The 20,916-nt window shown below is 38.8% G+C and overlaps 1 protein-coding gene across 5 annotated transcripts in view; it reads left to right on the top strand.

Annotated features, from left to right (window-relative positions):
• LOC118834067 (stimulated by retinoic acid gene 6 protein-like) overlaps positions 1-12,741 on the top strand; it is an 88,179-nt gene extending 75,438 nt beyond the window's left edge. For 3 of the 5 annotated variants that reach the window (XM_036741511.1, XM_036741512.1, XM_036741515.1), the window contains 6 exons: positions 1,280-1,328; positions 3,014-3,131; positions 3,941-4,060; positions 7,307-7,470; positions 8,724-8,870; positions 9,027-10,619. In XM_036741511.1, coding sequence (XP_036597406.1) covers positions 1,280-1,328; positions 3,014-3,131; positions 3,941-4,060; positions 7,307-7,470; positions 8,724-8,870; positions 9,027-9,172 — 744 coding nt within the window. In that variant the 3' untranslated portion in view covers positions 9,173-10,619. Of the gene's footprint in view, positions 1-1,279; positions 1,329-3,013; positions 3,132-3,940; positions 4,061-7,306; positions 7,471-8,723; positions 8,871-9,026; positions 10,620-12,100 lie in introns of those variants that run through there. The other 2 variants (XM_036741514.1, XM_036741513.1) reach the window with 2 other exon arrangements.
• Positions 12,742-20,916: the final 8,175 nt, after the last annotated feature.

Here is a 20,916-nt window from a genome sequence, read left to right as displayed (position 1 = left end):
AGATCTGGAAGAGTGTCAGAGGGACAAAGGCCATGTTGCTGCTATTCTCTGAGCACTAAGGGGAAAGTTATTCTTTATCTTCTTTAGATTCATTCATTCATTCGACAAATATTTACTGAGTGCCTACTGTATACTAAACACTTTGGGGGGCATAGAGGCATAAGACCTGATCCCTACACCAATAACTCATACAAGACAAAAATGTTAAGTTCCATAAGACAGATACCAAGTACTATGGGGTTGCCTTAAGAGATTTCATCTAGTTAAGGAGAAGGGGACATCTGACAGGCATAGAAAGAGGGGTAAGATTTTGGTGGAGGTAGGGGAAAAGCCATTCTCTCTAAAGGAAGAAATAAGCAGATCAAAAGAACTTAGACACACACACACATAAGCTAAACTTTACATGAACCTAATCCATACTAACCCTGAATGGGTTGTTCATTTTTTTTGTATTGAGAGGGAAGTTTTAAGAGGGCTATTCATTTTTTCAGAAAGTACCATAAAGTCCATTCCATATGCACAGAGGCAGATTTCTATTTAGTGTTTCATTCAATTTAATGAGTACTTTATTTAGTACTAACTGTATATTCAGAACTATGGCACCTTGCACATTTAGTGATCCTTTAACAATAATATCTGCTCTTTAAAATGAAAGGAAAATAGATAACCGAGGTAATTTTAATGAAGATTTTCAGGTAATGAAAGTATCATCAAGACCACAATGTCATCTGTACTTAGGCAATCTGTGAAGATATTCAAAGGGTGGGTTTTCTTGACAGAATTAAACAGTTACTTGAATTTACAACATACTAATTCTAATACCTTATTTTTAGGTAATGCTTAAAATATATTCTAATTTACCCTCATAACAACCTCGTGAGGTCGATAGGTAAAGAATCATCTCCATTTTACAGATAGGGAAATTGAGATCAAGTGACTTGCCCAGGATCACACATAACCAGAAGTTGAATAAATATCTTCTGATTCCAAGATGGCACATTTCTCTCAGGCTGTTTTTTTTTTAAAATCTCCTTACTCATGATCAGATTTGTCAAATGCCTAATAATCTTGAAAATAAGCACAGACTCTTAACCCATAGGGAACTTAAAATTTTTTTCATATGTAATTTGCTTGAAAGAGAAGTCCTTTTTGTATACATATGCAGAAACTTTTGTTATGTAGATTGTAATAGTTGTCAATATTGTTACCAGAATCAACTGACATGGCTTTGTTTTTGTTTGTTCATTTGCTTTGTTTTTGTTTATGTCTTTTGTTTCAGGTGGCCATAGCAAGATATTCAGGTTGGCAAATAGCATATATTTTGTGGGGTAAGTTCTCTACCCTTATATATTAATGAGAAATTACTTTGTTTCTAATTGTTAGTGAGATTAACAATTAGTCCTCCATTACTTAATTCTACTTACTCAGCTCTATCCCCAGCTCCCTTATCGACAGCATGCCTCTCAAAATTCTCTAACCTCTTTCTTCCCTAAATCTTGTTATTCAAAACTCTTACTGTAGGCACAAAATCTGTTCTCCCAGCTTTTATCTCTGTCTCGGTCCTATCCCTTCCCAGTTCCTATCCATCCCTCTTCCCACCGCTACTTACCTTTTCTCCCATGTTCTTTGGAACTTCTGTTGAAAATAAATATTTCTACCTTATATATCTTTCCTTCTTAAGTTCTTTCCTCCTTGAATTAACTAAAAACTGTCTTTTCCTCTGAGAGCATCCCATCCCTAAGAACTTCTGCTTTTCATTTTCCCATTCCTTGTGACTTGCTACCATTTCTAGACATCATCTGCCATCATCACTCAGCCTCTCCCTCTTCGAGGCTCATATCATCATTATGTCACTTTATCCATACATTAATCATGGACATCTAAAGTCCAGGCCACTCTCCCACCTTCCTTAATGAGTTATGACCTTGATTCATAGTCTCCCTTTCAATGCTGCCTGCTGCCATTACCCTCAGAGATTTGATGAGAACCCTTTGCCATTCCAGCCTCACAGTTCCTCAGCCTTTTCAGTTCTTATGATCTCTATTTTCACGATGCTTTACCCAAGGTGTTGGATCAGCAACACCTTGAGCATCACTTTCTTGGGATTGCTCTACTATGAAGATTTTGAACTCTGGAAGTCAATTCTGGACTCGTCCTTCTACCTCTCCCACTTCCTTGCTGCCTATTGAAACTGCTCTTCACCTTCATCATGACTTCTGGTCCTTTGCATCCTTTCTTGTCTTTCAGTCCATTATCCCCAGTGCTACTTCACTTGATTCTGTCTCTAGCGCTGACTCCATGATCAGTCATTTTAGGTATTCACTTGCTACCCCCCTAGAATCCTTTGCTACTGTTCTTACCCTATTAATATTAAACCCTTGGTATAATCCGTACCATCCACCTTCTTTCTTCCTGTTTCTAGGACATGGAGCATTACTTCCCACCCCCCAAATTCATCAAACCATACTGATTGAGCCCACTACAAAGACATGATACCCCACCTCAGCTAGGCCTTCCCTCACACATGGCAATCAGGATCTTTACCTATGACTGACCCTTTCTCTATTGCCTTCCCTACAGTGATTGTTCCAAAATTCCTCCCCTCTCTTCAACCTTCTTCACGGCCTTCATACTCTCAAAAGATGATACTAGCTCTTGAGGAGATTGAGGCCTTCTGTGAACTCCCTCAGTTTCCCTCAAAACTTGAGAGACTTCACTCATCTTCCCTTTTTCTACTATCTCAGTAGAAGAGATTATTCTTGAAAATGCTAGTTCTTTTAGTTGTGTCCTTGATTCCACTTCTGGTTTTAATGTCCATTAGACTGTAAGCTTCTTGAGGGCAGGGACTATTGCCTCTTTTCTTTATTTCTCATGTTTATTACAGTGCCATAGTAGGCACTTAATAAATGTTTTATTGATTGATTGATATTCTCAAGTATAGTACCTTCCACAAAATAAATACTTAATAAATGCTCATTTAATTTGATTTTTTGTTTTTCACTTTGGCCTTCAGGTTACCTCATCATTCATGTGGTCCAGTGTCTGTTTGGTGTGATGCTCATGTATGGTTTGGTTTTGCCAGTAATTCACAACCAAGGACTGGAAATGTTGAAAGGTTTGGGCATTGGAATGTAAGTCGCTGAGGTTTCTTCTTAATACACGGACACGAGTGATTTCATTTTTTATATTCTTTCTTTTGACGTACTTCCCTATCTTCAAAACTTCAACCTCAGCATGTTGGACAGTGTTCTTGGCTCTAACTCCACAATTAAATGATGAGATAGGATCAGGCAATTCTCCAAGGAATTTTCCCAGTCTCTTTATTTCTCAAGATTTAGACAATTAGCAGTATATCTTTCCCTTAGCGGATTTTAGTGGGTGAGGTATATAGTATTTGCTGTAGTCAAGCATGGAACTGGTTTCTCCATAAAACATCATCATCATCATCATCAACGCAGCTAGGATTTATATAGCACCTGTGTGCTAGGCACTGTGCTAAGTGCTTTATAAATATTATTTCATTCAAGCCTCACAATAACCCTGGGAGGTAGATGCTATTATTATCCTTATTTAGCAGCTGGGGAAACTGGGAAGTTAAGTGACTTGCCCAGGATCACACAGATAGTTAGTGTCAGATCTAACTTGAACTTGGGCCTTCCAAGCTCCAGGCCCAGGCGCTCGATCCACTGGGTGCTCTATTATCTATGGTTTAGTATGATGCAATGGTTTGCTATGATTTTGCCTCATTGCCTCTTAAGATGTTGTTTTCACTTTTAGATTTAGTGCATTTTTCTCTCCATAACCCTTGTAAGTCCAAAGAGGACTCAAGAGAGAATAGGCCACCTAGACCTTGGTCTTCTACACAGCAGAATTGGGAATCTGACCCATTAAACAGCAGGCTGCTTTTTAAAGCCATGATGTCTTCTTTTCTATCTTTCAGTCTCACCATTTCTATTGTTGTGGGACTCATGGTTTTACAACTAAAGATAGCAACCAGATTTTTCCTTCAGCCAAAGATTAAACCTGGAGATAATCAAAAACCATTAGCTCTAAATAATAGGTAAGTAAAAGAAACAGACTCACATTTTTAATCAGCCTAATGTATGAATGTAAGTTATCTTCAATTTTCTTCAGAAATATGAATAAATATTTTTCATAGGACAACCATCATACAATTCTACCTAAAACAGAACTAAATGAGTTTAAATTTTAAGAGAATGAATGTAAGTAAGCTATGAGGAGACATGGCATAAAAAGCTGGTATTCAACAATGGAGTTTGACAAATGTTTATTACCTACCTGCCACGTGAAAGGTGCCATAATCATCATTAAGGATAAAAAGATGAGAAGCGACAGAGTTCACGCCCTTGAGGAGCTTACATTATCAAATAGGAAATAAGATTTTTTTGTACAAAGTATTATATAAGGAATACTGTGATAAGGGTAAAGAAAGATCTAGACATGACAGTCTAGAAATATATGAAGGAAAGGCACTTTCAGCTAGAGGAAACACTTCACGGAAGCAGTGGTGCTTGAAGAAAAGGATCACAACAGGAAGAAGTGAGGGGAAAGGGTACATTGCAAGCATGGAGGATGGCCACTATAAATTCCCTGGAATCAGGAAATAATGAGTAGTCCAATTTAGCTGAAATATAAAGGGCATGAACCTACTATGTACCAAGCATTGTACGAAGTACTAGAGATACAATGAGCTTCCAATGAAGGGAAGACAGGAATGTATTTTTTTAAAATCTCAAAACATTTACTAAGCTCCTACTGTGTATACTGTGCTAAAATCTGGGGATACAAAGAAAGGCAAAAACAGTCTTTGCTCTCAAGAAGCTCATAGACAAATGAGGAAGACAAAATGAAAATAAAAACGTACAAACAAGATATATACAGGATAAGCTGGAGATAATCAATAGAGGGAAGGTAATAGCATTAAGTATCTTTGAAAAAAATAAACCATAGACAGTATGGTCCACAAGGTCACAAAGAGTTGAACATGACTGAATGACTGAACAGTAACAAGAATTGACTGGGATCAGGAAAGGTTTGTCATAGAAGATGGGATTTTACTTGGGACCTGAAGGAATCCATCCCCTAGAGTTGGGGGCAGGGGGAAGATAGTAAGTTCAGCTTTAGATATGTGGGGTTTAAGATTTCTGTGAGACATCCAATTTGAGATATCCAATAGGATACTGGACTATGAATCTAGATGTTAGGAGACAGATGAGGGCTGGATAAGTAGATCTGAGAATCGTCATCGTAGAGATGATAATTGAAACCATCTGAGCTGATGAGATCACCAAGTAAAACACTATAAAGGGAAAAGGGAAGAGGGGACAGGACAGAGCCCTGGGGGACATACAAGTTTAGCAGGCATGACTTAGGTGAAGATTCAGCAAAGAAAACAAAAGAAGCAGACTGGTAGGAAGCTAAAGTTGTGAAACCCAGAGAGAAGAGGGTACCAATGAGAAGAGGGTTATTGACAGAGTCAAAGGCTACAGAGAAGTCAAAAAGGAGGAGCATAGGAGAAAGGCCAAGAGATCTGGCAAATATGAGATATTTGGTAACTTTGGAGAGGGCAGTTTTGGTTGAATGGTGATGTCAGAAGCCAGACTTCTGTACAGATTTTTAAAAAGTGAGAGGAAAGGAAATGGAGATGCCTGTTGTAGGTAGCCTTTGCAAAGAAGTTAGCCACAAAGTGGGGAGAGATATCAGGCAGTAACTAATAGGAATGGATGGGTCAAGTAAGGGTTTTCTGAAGATGAGGGAGACATGGCCATGTTTGCAGGCAGTAGGGAAGAAGCCAGTAGAAAAGGAAATATTTAAGTTAAGTGAGGCAGTGGAACTATTCCTATTCTTAAGGAATTTACATCCTCATTTAAGGTTATTTTTATCTATATTCTGTATATATGTATTATGTGTGCATTTATGTCCATGTTGTCTCCTCTATTAGAACATTACCTCGTTGTGGGAAGGGTTTGTTTTTGCTTTTTCTTTGCATCCCCCGTGCTTAGCATAGAACCTGGAACATAGTCATCACTTATAAATTTGCAGATTGATCTTGATGGCCAAGATAATACAGGCAGCAAAGGAAGGAAGCAACATTTGAACCCAAGGCCTCAGACTCCAAAACCAGTGAGCTTTCCAGTGTGGTGCCCTCCTCCTCCTCCTCCTCCTCTTCTTACTCCTTCTTCTTCATCTTCTCCTTCATCTTCTTCTTCATTTATTTGGTGCTTTCTGGTTCGCAAAGCACTTACTTACATAACCTCATTTTGTTCTCACAATATCCCTGGGAAGTTGGTGCCACTCCCATTTTTAGATGATGAAGCAGAGGCAGAGACTGATTCAGTGACTTGCCCTGGGTCATATAGCTATTAAATACCTGAGGGGAATGTGAAACCAGATCTTCCTGACTCCATGTCCAGTGCTTTATCCAACATGCCACTCCCCTGCTCAAAACCCACCCTGTCCCTTTTCTGTATAGGGATAAAATGCAAACTCCTCAGCCTAGAAATTAAAGTCCTTCATAATCTGGCTTCACCTTACTTTTCTGGTTTTATTTCACATTATTCTCTTTGACACTTCTTTACTATTTGGTGGTTGTCATTAAGTCGTTTCAGTCATGTCCAAGTCTTGTGACTCCATTTGGGGTTTTCTTAGCAGACGCTGGACTGGTTTGCCATTTCCTTCTCCAGCTCATTTTACAGATGAGGAAACTGAGGCAAGCAGGGATAAGTAACCTGCCCAGGGTCACACAGCTAGCAAGTGTCTAAAACTGGATTTGAACTCAGGAGTAGGAGTCTTCCTGAGTTCAGGCTCCATCTGCTGGACCACTTATTTGCCCCTGGTATGGCTGGTATGTCCCAACAAACTGGTCTTCCCCTAACTCAGCATTCCATTTCCCACTGTTGTGCCTTCTCAGGGGTTGTTCCTCCATGCACAGAAAGAATGTCCTTATTTTCAAGGCTCAACTTAGATGTCATGCCCTATTATAAGTCATATACTACCTTCTCTAGTTGTTAATGTCCTCCTCAAATTCCTCTGCATTTACTTCTCTGATGACATATTGAATCTGTTTACTCCACCCCCAATTAAAATGGAAGCTTCTTTAGATCAGGGACTATTTTTTGTTTTTGTCACTGTATCCCCATTAAACGCTTAGTATAGCATTGAATGAATGTTGGTTGAATTGAATAAACTGAGGTTTACTGTATTTTTAACCCCCAAATGAAAGATAAATAGAAGATAATTATGAAAAATGAGAGAAAGATTCACTTTTGAACTCTCCTATTTTCAGGAAAGCATTTCACAACTTCAATTATTTTCTGTTTTTCTACAATGTGCTTCTGGGCCTGGGAGCTTGTTTGTTCCGACTATTTGTCAGTTGTATCCTGGGAACCTGGTTAATAGCACGCATAGACAGGACTATCATGCAGCATGGTTATGAAGCTGCAGACATGGGTAAGTGTCCTATGCCCCCGTGTTTGCAATAATACAGTAACAGCAACATTATGCCAATGATGAACTGTGAAGGATTAACTTATTCTGATCAAAACTGTGATCCAAGACAATTCCAAAAGGACACATGATGAAAAATCCTACCCACCTCCAGAGAGAGAACTGATGAACTCTGAGGCCAGATTGAGGCAAACTTTTTCTACTTTATTTTTCTTGTTTTAGTGTGTGTTTTATTTTGCAACATGGCTAATGTGGAAATATGCTTCGCATGACTTCACATCTATAATTGATATTGCTTGCCTTCTCAAGGGATAGGAGAAAAAAATTGGAACTTAAATTTTTTTAAATGTTAAAAATTTTCAAAATTATAATTGTAATTTAATGAAAGAGATAAATATATTTTAAAATATATAAATTTAAATATATAAATATAAATTTTAAAATATATAAATTTAAAATATATTTTTAAAAAAGTTTAGGTGGGGCAGCTAGGTGGCTCAGTGAGTAGAGCACCGGCCCTGGAATCAGTAGGACCTGAATTCAAATTCAGCCTCAGACACACTTACTAGCTGTGTAACTGTGGGCAAGTCACTTAACCCCAATTGCCCTGCCTTCCCACCTCCAAAAAAAAAAAGAATATCTATTTTAAAAAAAGAGTTTAGCTAACATAAGTATATTGTTATATAATTTGCTCACACTTACATTTTGTTAACTAGTTACAAGCTTACAATCATTGTTAGTAAAGAAATAGATTGTTTGAAAATGTGTCTGTGAATGATTTTGCAAACAAAACTACATCAGAAAGGACTTAGAAATGTTTCAGCCAGCAGCTAGTCAAAGCAAAGATCTGACATCCATCTGGAGGCCACAAAAGAGAACTGATGGAAGTTAGCCCCATTTGGGGTTTTCTTGGCAAAGATACTGGAGTAGTTTGTCATTTCCTTCTCCAGCTCATTTTACAGATGAAGAAACTGAGGCAAACAAGGTTAAGTGACTTTCCCAGCATCACACAGCTAGTAAATGTCTGAGGCTAGATTTGAGCTCACGAGACTGAGTCTTCCTGACTTCAGGCCCAGCACTCTATCTGCTACGCCACCTAGCTGCCCCTAGTATGCTGGTATGTCCTGACAAACTGACTTCCGCCTCAGTGTTCTATTACATTGTTGTATAGAAAGAGACCCCGGTACATTGGTCAAGCAGAGTTGATACATTTCTGGGGTCTAAGACATCCTTTTCTTGGATCCTTTTGACTCTAGGATTCCAAGCCTGGATTGGCATGCTGTTTGTGGACCATTATCATGCCAACCCTGTACTTGTTGGTTTCTGCCATATCTTGCTGATGGGCAAAAATGAAAGGAAACTACAGAAATCTACCCCCTACTGGCACTTAAATCATTCATCTGGTAAATAATTTTTATTCTTTAATATCCACTGTGGTAACTAGGGAATGAAATTCCCAACAATTGGCCCATTGTGGCTTGCCACAGTGGTTTCTGAGAACAAATAGGTTTTTCTTTGCAAATGAAAAAGACCTCTCTTTTTATTTATTTTTATTGTAGGTCCTAGAGTTTCAGTAAAGTCCAGAACAAGATGGTTTTTGCTGTATACCCTTTTAAAAAACCCCAGCCTTACCGTGCTCAGAAAACCTAAATCAGCCTTGGGTATCAGAGTTACTACGCACACAAATTCTGTTGACGTGCTATAAAACTGAAACTGACGCTGGATTTATCGGACAGAGGACAATACCTCAGCTTTCCGGAGTTTTCTAAAGAGAGAGCTCAGAATGGCAGGATGCTACCAGACCACATGTAACTAGATTATCTCTGATGAAAGCAATTGGCTATCATCTTTCACGCTGATTATATTTGGCCAAGTGGTTAAGAAATTCAGTACTATTTCATCACATTAAAAATCTAAAGGAATTTTAAGAGTTAAACCCTGTTTTAAAATTACTTTGACTATGTGGGCCATGATGTAGCTTTGAGGGCTCAAACAATATTAGGAATCTTTTGTCAGTGACTATTAACAATGAAATGGTTTCCCAAAGTGGCAGACTCTCCTTTAATTCGAATGAATTCTTCTCTGGAAAGTGTAACCATGCCCCATGATAGTCATGGAGTCACCTGACAAAATTGCATAAATCCCATGGCTTCTATTGCACTTATTTTTAAAGCACTTAGCCAGCGCTTGACACATAGTAGGCACATAATAAATGCTTCTTCCTTTCCCTTATCTCTCATAGCATATACATTCTCAGACAGTATAAAATTTACCTTTCATTTCTTTTATACCAAGTAGGTGATTTGGATCTTCACTCTTAAAATAGTTAGCTTGGGGGCTGCTAAAAAGTTACTTTAGAAAAGAGAACATCACATCATTGTTTTTATCACAGTTAATGAGACAATTGCCCTCTCTGGTTTAAGAAATCTGTAGTTGTTGCAATTAATCTAATGAATACACCAGCCTCTCTCCAGCCCTGTGGCTGCTATAAGGAATTTGTAGAAAGAAGCAAGGAAATCTCAGATCTCTGTGCTGGAATATTAGAAGGGGTGTGTGCATGCATGTGTGTGCATATGCATGTGTGTTGGAAGAAGGGGAGAACAAGAGAGCTAGGTGAGGCCTCTTTAGGTAGTTCTGGAGCTATAATGTTCCTGGATGACTTTCCTTGTATTTCTGTTTTCCTCTGAATTATGTGTGTTCCTAGGAGAAATCATGTGTGTCAAACAATGAAAACTCCCTGAGGGGTTTTTTACCTTTAAAGAGTACTGAGAAGTAGTAGGGAAGGGGAAAGCCTTGCTTTTAGGAAGTGTCTGTAACTAGGAATAAGTAACTTTTAGTTGAAACCTAAAGAAGAAAGCTGTTTTCTTATTGTAATATCTCTCTAATCCTTGATTTTCATTTATTGATTTTGTCAATTAAGGAAAGAAAATTACTTTGCTCATTTGTTTCTTTGGTTTTGGAATCTCACTATAATAGCTGCTTTTATGGCAACTTGCAGAAAGTTCAAACCACTGCAACAGAACAGAAGTGACACACAAAATTGTTTGCTATCGTTCTGATAAATGTCTAGCACATTACTCAGAACTATAGCAATTTTTATATAAAAATCATTAACTGGTGACAATAAAAGTTCTTCAAAAGCTGAATGAAAATGTAAAACATTTTTTGTATTCTTTTTTCCCCCAACCACAAATGTGGAAGGAAGGAAAGAAGAAAAGGAGAAAGCGAGGGAGAGAGGGAGGAAGGAAGGAAGGAAGGAAGGAAGAAAACTCCCTGAGGTCTTAAGCACAGAAAATTCCAAGAAATTTTGGTGATGACTCTGTCATGAGGTCAATGACAATTGTCAACATCTTGTGAACTCTTCCCTATACTCTATTCTTTGCCTCTGTTGAATGCAACTCTGGTTAAAAAACAAACAAAAAAACCCCTTGATTGACTAGAATATTCACACCAGGGTTCAGGGGTCTCAAAATCTAGCTGAGTAGGGAAACTCAGTAGAAACCTTAGGTGTACACAGGAATAGAAAGATAGATTCTATGTCCAAGCAGGTCAGTGAAGATAGGCAGACACAAAGGGGAACCATAGGTAAAGACAAACAAGCAGGCAAAGCCTGAGAGTACAGAGAATTAGCAAGAGCAGCACAGAGTTGTGATTTGAAACTGTTTGTTCTCTTTCCTTTTTTTATATTCCTTTCTGGGTGAGAAGTATGCAAATATTTAAAGAACTATTACTTGGAAAAGAGACTAGGCTTGTTCTGTTTGGTTATACTGGCTAGAACTAAAAGCAATAGGTAGATATTCAAGAAAGGGAGATTTAAGGAAAACTTATTGAAATATGAAAATACAAAATTTTGCATAGAGTTATGTAAAAGAGAATAGCTTTACAAAGTCCTATTCTGATGCAGAATCATGATAGAGAAGTGAAACTATGTCTTCCAAGGCTAGGCCAGTGGAACAGAAGATGTGGCAGGTTCTACTATACTGGAACAGTTTCAGATAGAGGCCCCAAGCAATAACTTAGGCATGCTTCCTGAGGACAAAATTAGCTAAGAAGGGAAAGGCTCATTCCCAGACAGCTGGTTACTTAGTGATGAATTCTTCGGTTATGGGAATTCATAAAAAAAAATGTAAGATGGCTTTCAGGCCTGCCCAGACCCTTTCTGGTTGCAGAGGTAGTGGCAGCAAGGGATGCAAAGGATGCTGAAAAAAATGGTTCACAATGATCAGACTATCTATAAACATTAACTGTTACTGTTCTAAATTTAACATCCTTGTCCAATGGCCAGTGAATTGACATACTTTTGGAAGAACTGAACCATGTCAGTGTGGATGTTCTTAATATAAATGAAATCAGAAAACAAAATGAAGTTACAGGTAAATGGAGGGATGGCTATATGCTTTCATCAGAGACAAAAAACAGAGTTGACAGGTTGACTTTATTGTACTTTCAAAGACAATGGGAAATATGGTTGCATAGGAAGTATGGTCCCTTTTGTAACTAGTGACTCAAGGTTTATATTTGCATAAGACTCTTTTCAATGGTGGAGAGAATAATTATTTGATGCTGTATCTGTATGAAGTATGAAGTTAGCAAGAGCTTGGGAAGTAAAAATCCTAATTCTTCTGGCTTTCAGCTTCAAGAGAAGATACATGTGGTTCTAGAGTTTCTTCAGGGAAAGGTTTCTGAGGCTGACTCCAGGAGGACGCCAACATGCCAAACTTCTAAGATATCTCTATTTGAGGATGACATGGCTTCTATTTTTTAATTAAGAAAAACATTCATCAAAATATCAACATAGTAAAATATCAAGACATATTATAAACCCACAAAAATATACCTAAGCCGTTAAACTATGAACTTTTCTCTTCTCTAGAATCCCTTACCCTTTTGTACCTCATATTTTGCCAAACTCCCACTATCTGCTGTTTCTATTCCTACTTAACAGTGCTACTGAATGCTACTGGAAGAAGTCAAATCACCACAACAATGCATTATATGTAATGTCAGCTGAGCCTAACTGCTTCATGGAAAGACTTTCAGCCTTTCCAAATTGACCATCATGTATCCCACAGTCACTATTTTAAACTTTGTCTCTCTGTAAGACTCCTGTACCACCCTTCTTCCCTCAATCTCAATAAAGCACTGTACTTCCTATTTTATTCAGAAAATAGTGGCCATCTGCGTTGAGCTTCCTCATCTCCCCATTTGATACCTTGAAATCCCTTGCCAGAATCCTCCATTTTCTCCTCCCTTCCTCCAGTCTCTAATAAAAAATTGTCCTCATCAAGGCCAGACTTTCTATTTGACCCCATGCCTTCTTATGTCCAGCAGGACCTTTTCCTTCAGTCATTCTCCCTCTAAATTTTAATTCTCTATCTTCTGGCGCCTAAACCACACCACTTACAAACATCCCCAAGTTTCGCCCATCCTTAAAAACTTACATTTGACTCTACCAGTACCTTAAACTTTCATTCTATGTCTTATTCCAGCAAACTCCTAGGAAAGAAAAAACTGTTTCTATTCATTTTTTTCTGCTTCTTCTGCTCCTATTCACTTCTACCACTAACTTCTAACCATACTACAACTCTCAAATGAAATTGCTCCCCACAAGATTACCAGTGATTTCATAAGAATGTGAGGTAATAGCCTTAGAGAGGAAGGTGCCTTAGAAGCCAACTAACCTAACAGATAAGGAAGCACAGAGATGTGAAGAGATTTGTCCAAGGTCACATAGCCAGTTGTTGGTAGAGCTGGGATGCAAAGTTAATTCCTAATTCTTTATTCTTTTTAACTACACCCTTCTTCTGCCTTCTTCTGGATATTCTCTCCTCCCTGGAAGAGAGAGAGAGAGAGAGGGTGTGTGTGTGTGTGTGTGTGTGTGAGAGAGAGAGAGAGAGAGAGAGAGAGAGAGAGAGAGAGAGAGAGACACAGAGACAGAGAGAGACAGAGACAGAGAGAGACAGAGACAGAGACAGAGACAGAGGCAGACAAAAACACTGCTCCCTCCTGGAGCTCTTCTTTTTTTGTCTATAGTGAGTTCCTTTGGGGATATTGAAATAATGAAAAAGATACAAGCCTTTGGATTTCTAATACTGAGGTTTATTTAAACAAGGATATATAATTAGACCAAGAATACTCACACAAGGGTGTCCATGGTAACATCCCAGCAGGTGCTCAATATTCAACTTCCTAAGTCATGGGTCTTCTGTCCCATGGAGCACATACAGCCATGCTAAGGCCTGATCAGGTCTGAGATGCCACTGGGGTCTTTCCACAGTCATCTTTTATTGGTTGATGTTACTTGTCCTTGAACTAAGTCTGAACAATTGTAACCACTTTTGAGCTGGCAGCTTACTTTTCAGACACGGGTCATTATGTTGTGCTTCCTGGAAGGTTTACATAAAGAAATTTAATACCAAGACGAGTTTATGTAATGGGGACACCCAGGGAACATCTCTTAGAGGAACCCATACATGGGCCTACTATACTGTTAGACCACTCATCCTCAGCCTCCTTTGATGGATCATCATCCGGGGGTCCTATCTCCCTAACCATGGGTTATAACCAAGGTGCAGTCCTGGAACCCTTTCTCTCTGTCTGTGTGTCTCTGTCTGTCTGTCTCTCTCTCCTCCTTCCCACCCTCTCATGAAGTCAACATTTCTACAAAGGTTAATTGTGGGGTCAGAGGGAAGCTGATGACTCTGTCCAGCTCTGCCTCACTTGTATCCAGTTCACATGCAAGTCAAGACATCACCTTCATGATGTCATTGGTGCTCTTGGAGAAAGGACAAACAACAACAAGGATTCCGTGTGAAGTTGTTCCGCAAAGAGAAGGACTTTCAGAGCAGGGTCTATCAGTTATACAGACAATGATGGATAGTTCATTAGCAAGGACCTCCCCTCACCTGGATCAACTTGGGCTGTTTTCAAGGTATAGTCTTGTTGAATATTACTCTCCTACTATGATTAAGTAAATTGATTTTGTCAATCATTAAATGACCTACTAGCTTTTTTTTCACTTAACTCCAATATTTACCATAAAATCTCAGGGGACTAACCTGAGTCAGGTCCAGCCCAGAAAAACTCTCCTATGTAGTACATGTTATCTCCTCCCAGTGGCATATCTCCTTAGTGGAGAAACTCCAAGGCAAAATTGGTGATAAAGAGCAAGGCAGTCAAATGTGCTACCAAACCAGATTAAAATATAATTGGGAATTATTTAGCAAGATAAATAAAAATGTGATAGAACATAGATCATGTTAATATGTGCATTTCTAAGTCAATATATGATCTAAAGGAATCCTTATGTTTGGTTTTATGGCCCCCATTTCTACTTAAATTGGACACCACTGGTGAAGATTGATGATCCTTAACAAATATAATAAAATAATCTGCTGGCTGCATAAGAACAAGACAACCAAGAAGGAAGAATTTGAACATCAGCAGAAAAAAATAGAGACAGAATGCAACCACAACATTACTAAGCTGTACCAGAGTGCAGGGGTCATAATTACAGCATACCAGGTAGATTCTCAGGTGGCAGAACAGCCCTATCTGAAGGTGCTTCTTCTAGACCCAGCGTTGAAGGAATGGACTAAATGCACTGGAAGAGATTACACACTATTCTTCAAAAGTTGAACAACTCAAATTTGTAACCAAGGCAAGTGGCAGGTAAAAACAGCATTTGAGCTACTGTGTATAACTAGGCGTTCTGAACACTTGAAACTGAGCAGAGGAAGGGAACTGAACAATGTTGCACTTTTTCAGTACCATATACATGTCGAAATGTAATTCCTGTTTTGGAAAATAAAACCTATTTGAAATGGACACCATAAAAAAGGATGGAAGCTCACTGAGGTCAGGGGCTGTCTTACTTTTGTATTTGTATCCCCAGAACTTGGCAGAGTTTTCGGCATATAGCAATCACTTAATGAATGCCCTTTCATTAAAACTTATGTCCAAGGATTACTGGTAGAGTTTGGTCCATAAGGAGACTGTAAGTAAGGTGAATTTTAGTCATTCTTTCTCAGAGTTTAGTTTCCCAAGATCCATGGCCATAACAATCTATTTCCCAGACCAATGACTTGTAAACATCTCCACCACGCTTGTGCAGCACTATGTAGTTGACAAATAATATCAACATTTGTGCTTAAATTGTATATACCCACTGTGACTACACAGTAGATAAGATGATGAGGAAATGTAAACTTCTGAGGCTATTGCTGGCAATATGCCTTCTTTGTCTGTTGCCCTATAAAGCAGGTGGGCACTGGTCAGTGAGTGGGGAACCCTTAGGTTGAATGCACAAGCAGGAGTGTTGTATGTGCCTTGATTGGCCCCAACCAAGGCTTGGGGGTGGTGTAAATCTGTGTTTGCCTCAACTGGCCACCATTGAGGCTTGAAGGAATTTAGGGGAGTGCACAAACTGTGCCTATCTTGATTGACTCCACTGAGACATAAGAGTAGTTGCCCCACTTTTTGCTGGCCCCTGCCATAAGGGTAATTAGGAAATGCTGTCAGAGTTGGTGCTCCCATTATCAGCAACTCTTGTGAGAAGACTAGACTAGAATATAGTAAGATTATTAAACCCTTTGAAGCTGTCTTTCCTGTCTGACCAGATCAAGAGTGAATGAGTGCTAGCAGCCCTTTTATGTGCTTGCGCTATCTGTCTTATAGGAGACCTAAAGTATTTTGTTGCCTTTTGGTACTTCGATTGCACGTTCCTACAGAGACATAGAAGGCATACCTGAAACTAATACATAAAGTGTTTAGTCAACCTGTTAGGTATGAGGAATTCAGCATCATTGTACCATTCTTATTCTTCCAGACAGGGATGTGTTTTAATTCATTAAGAATACAAATATATATTTAAAAAAATTGATCCAGGTCTTCAGTCCCAGAGGTGTAGAGTTCCTGACTTTATGATTCTGGGAGAACATTTCAGTGCTAGCAGTGTTATTAGGGTAATGGGGGTGTGGGGAAGAAGGCATGAAAATAGACAATTCTATTTTGCTCCAGAATTTTGTTGGTTCCCTTTTACTAAAAAAAGGTACATACTAGATTAACATTTATGGGTTCCATCAATACATTTAAGTAAAATAGTGTTCTACAGCTAAATTAGTTGGGGGAATTCTGGAATAGTTGACCTGGAAGGAACTCTCCAATTATGCAAATTTCTGATTAAAGTTCATCATTCTCACCTGAACCGCTCTTAGAATATTGTGACTAATCCTAATTCTTCTATATGGCACTTTTCACAACAACCCATAACTCTTAATACTATTAGCTAGAATCCCTCTAGTGCAGCTGAGTGGCACAGTGAACAGAGTGATGGGCCTGGAGTCAGGAAGATTCAATCTTCAAATTCAGCCTTAGACACTTATCAGCTGGGTGACCCTGGGCAAGTCACTTAATCCTCTGTTTCTTCATCTGTAAAATGAGCTGGAGAAGAAAATGGCAAATCACTCTGGCAAATTTATCAAGAAAACCCTAAAAGGGGATATGAAGAGTCAGATACAACTGAAAAACAAATTAAACAACCCAACAGCAATAACAAAGAGTCCCTCTGCACAGTACTATCTAATCCATCCTCCAACTCTACACTTTTCTACTTTCTGTTCCCCATACCTAGCATGCATTCCTTCCTTACCTCTACCTCTTCAAATCCTTGGTTTCATTTCAGACTCGGCGCAAACACTGCCATTTCATGAAATCATTCCAGTTCCCCCAGACACTAAGGCACCCCCATCCCAAAACTATCCTGTCCTCAGACACTCACTTGTATATGTGTTTTCAGCTGCATTAAAATCGACCCCCTGAGAGCAGTGACTATTTCACTATTGTCTTGTATCATCAGCACCTGGAGCAGCGCTTGATCTGTGCTCTGATGGCTTGGACACTGTGTCAGCAGAGTACAAGCTCTGTCAGGGTCTATGTACTGGAAAGGATAAGGATGGTCCCAGGGACCAGCTAAGACAGTTTTCTAAGGATCATCTAACTATAGAGAGACACGTCCCCACTCAATAGCCTGACCACCTTGTGATGAAGTTCTTTTACATATGGCCATTAGACCTGATGACCCCTCCTGCTACTACATGGTGGTGACAACGGGCGAGAAAAGAGGTAGAGGAAGCTATCAGAGTATCAGACTATCAATAAGAAAAGCTCAGTATTTTTATGTAACTTTGACCAGTCTTACTCTAAATATAAGATCTTTATACAATGATCAAAAAGCAGGCATATGCTCCTCACAGTCACCAAAAAGGCAATGGTTGATTCCTTTATCTGTTTGTAAATGCATTTCTTATTTCTATAAAATGTTACCACCTTGTGAACCAAATTCTTTTTTTTTCTTTAAAAATCATTTATTATAAGAAAACTTACCTTACACAACAACAATAATTTTCCAAATATAGCCACAAAGCAGATACAATACTGAAATTGAAAATATCATAGCATAAAACTCCATTTGATTGTGACTAGATCCCCTCCATGCATTGCATCCCATCATAGCAACTGCCCAGACAATTTACCACATGCCAGCTTTGGCACAGAGCATCAAGAACAAGGATTGCAAGCCCACAGCAAAGTGGATAGAGTTAACCAAGGGATAAAATGGTTTCTATGATGCTTTTCTTCAAAAATACAACTTGACTGGGCATAGTCTGTGGCTCATTTTTTCCACAACAACGAGCAGCCATGGCACTCAAACACCCCAGAAAAGACATTCTTTTGTTCATTCAGAATCCATCCTAATAACATGAAAATTAACATAATGGATCATACTCATGGCAATTCTACCTAGCAAACTGTATCTGAAAATGGTACTAGGTGGTGCTGTTCTCCCTAGAGAGAAGCTTGCCATTGACTTAACTATCTATCTAAATAAACTTCATTTCTTTTAAGCAGTCTATCTGTATTCAGTCTAGATTCTACCACATGAGTGAGACGAAAATTAGTCAACCCCAAATATCCAATGCAAAATAGGTAATAGTCCACTTGTGATAGGCAATGATTACCTATCTATATCTTTACATAGTATTCTTGGAGGAAATAAACCTAGTTTATTATTCTTAAGATGAGGGGAGTTAGGGTAGATCACCTCTAAGATCCTTTCCAGGTTTACATCTTTGATCTTGTGATTCTTGTCATCCAGGACCATTATATAAAAGTTCAGCCAAGAGAGCATTGCCTGTCTTGGGATTCCCCACTATTCATCTCACTCATACAGCAGATTCTAGAGAGTGGGAAAATCATAAAAATAGCAATGACTGGGTACACCACAAATTTATGCTTTGCATTCTTAACCAGATTCTCTTTGGTGAATGGCAATATTTATTCTATCTTGAATGACCCCCAAGACTTTCTCTGATGTTGTTTTTCCAAAGATTCTTCTTTCCCTTCCAACGTTTTATACCACTTCCTCCCATAGACTGTATTGCAGCTGAAGACCCTGAGCCTATCCTAGACCTAGAGCCTATCCATTATGAGTATGCTATTTTCCCTTTCTCCATACCTTAAAATCCCTCCTCATCATTTCCCATTCTCTATTGTTATGGTGGCATTTGAGAAGGTATCTCCATGACCAAGGTAACCCCCTTACTAGAGTTCTTGAGCTCATATCTCCTTCCTTCTCCTTCAAGTGGTCACCATTTCCTCTTCCCCACCAAATTATTCTCCCATTCATCTTCAATTCAGCAAATTTCTTTTTTGTTTTGGTGTATTATATGTTTTTATTTTTTTATTAATTTAATTTATTTATTTAACATATTTAGTTTTCAGCATTGGTTTTCACAAGAGTTTGAATTACAAATTTTCTCCCCATTTCTGCCCTGCCCCCCACTCCGAGATGGCATATATTCTGGTTGCCCTGTTCCCCAGTCAGCACTCCCTTCTCTCACCCCACTCCCCTCCCATCCCCTTTTCCCTTCCCCTCTTGTAGGGCAAGCTAAATTTCTACTCCCCATTGCCTGTGTAACTTATTTTCTAGTTGCATGCAAAAACTTTTTTTTTTGTTTTTGAACATCTGTTTTTAAAAACTTTGAGTTCCAAATTCTCCCTCCTCCTCCCTTCCCACTCACCCTCCCCAAGAAGTCAAGCAATTCAACATAGGCCACATGTGTATCATTATGTATAACCCTTCCACAATACTCATGTTGTGAAAGACTAACTATATTTTGCTCCTTCCCAACCCATCCCCCTTTATTGAATTTTCTCCCTTGACCCTGTCCCCTTTTGAAAGTGTTTGTTTTTGATTACCTCCACCCCCATCTGCCCGCCCCTCCATCATCCCCCCCTTTTTTTTTATCTTCTTCCCTCTTGTTTCCTGTGGGGTAAGATACCGAATTGGGTATGTATGGTATTCTCTCCTCAGGCCCAATCTGATGAGAGCAAGATTCACTCATTCCCCCCTCACCTGCCCTCTCCCCTCCTCCCACAGAACTGCTTCCTCTTGCCATCTTTATGGGAGATGATCCACCCTATTCTGTCTCTCCCTATCTCCCTCTCTCAATATATTCCTCTCTCATCTCTTAATTTGATTTTATTTCTTTTAGATATCTTCCCTTCATCTTCAACTCACGCTGTGCGCTCTCTCTCTCTCTCTCTCTCTCTCTCTCTCTCTCTCTCTATATATATATATATATATATATACATATGTATATACACAGATAGATATACATACATACACACTCACTTGTGTGTATATATATATATATATACACACATAAACATATATACATATATGCATATTCCCTTCAGCTACCCTGATACTGAGGTCTCATGAATCATACACATCATCTTTCCATGTAGGAATGTAAACAAAACAGTTCAACTTTAGTAAGTCCCTTGCAATTTCTTTTTCTTGTTCTTTTTCTTGATTACCTTTTCATGCTTCTCTTGATTCTTGTGTTTCAAAATCAAATTTTCTATTCGGTTCTAGTCTTTGCACTGAGAAAGCTTGAAAGTCCTCTATTTTATTAAAAATCCATATTTTGCCTTGGAGCATGATACTCAGTTTTGCTGGGTAGGTGATTATTGGTTTTAATCCTTGCTCCATTGACCTCTGAAATATCATATTCCAAGCCCTTCAATCTCTTAATGTAGAAGCTGTCAGATCTTGGATTATTCTGATTGGGTTTCCACAATACTCAAATTGTTTCTTTCTGGGGGCTTTCAGTATTTTCTCCTTGATCTGGGAGCTCTGGAATTTGGCGACAATATTCCTAGGAGATTTCTTTTTGGGATCTATTTGAGGAGGTGATCTATGGATTCTTTCAATTTCTATTTTGCCCTGTGGCTCTAGAATATCAGGGCAGTTCTCCTTGATAATTTCTTGATATCTAGGCTCCTTTTTTGATCATGGCTTTCAGGTAGTCCAATAATTTTTAAATGATCTCTCCTGGATCTATTTTCTAGGTCAGTGGTTTTTCCAATGACATTTCACATTGT

The sequence above is a fragment of the Trichosurus vulpecula genome, chromosome 1 (assembly GCF_011100635.1).
Source record: "Trichosurus vulpecula isolate mTriVul1 chromosome 1, mTriVul1.pri, whole genome shotgun sequence".
Classification (NCBI taxonomy): Eukaryota; Metazoa; Chordata; class Mammalia; order Diprotodontia; family Phalangeridae; genus Trichosurus; species Trichosurus vulpecula.
This window is presented reverse-complemented; position numbering and strand designations above follow the sequence as displayed.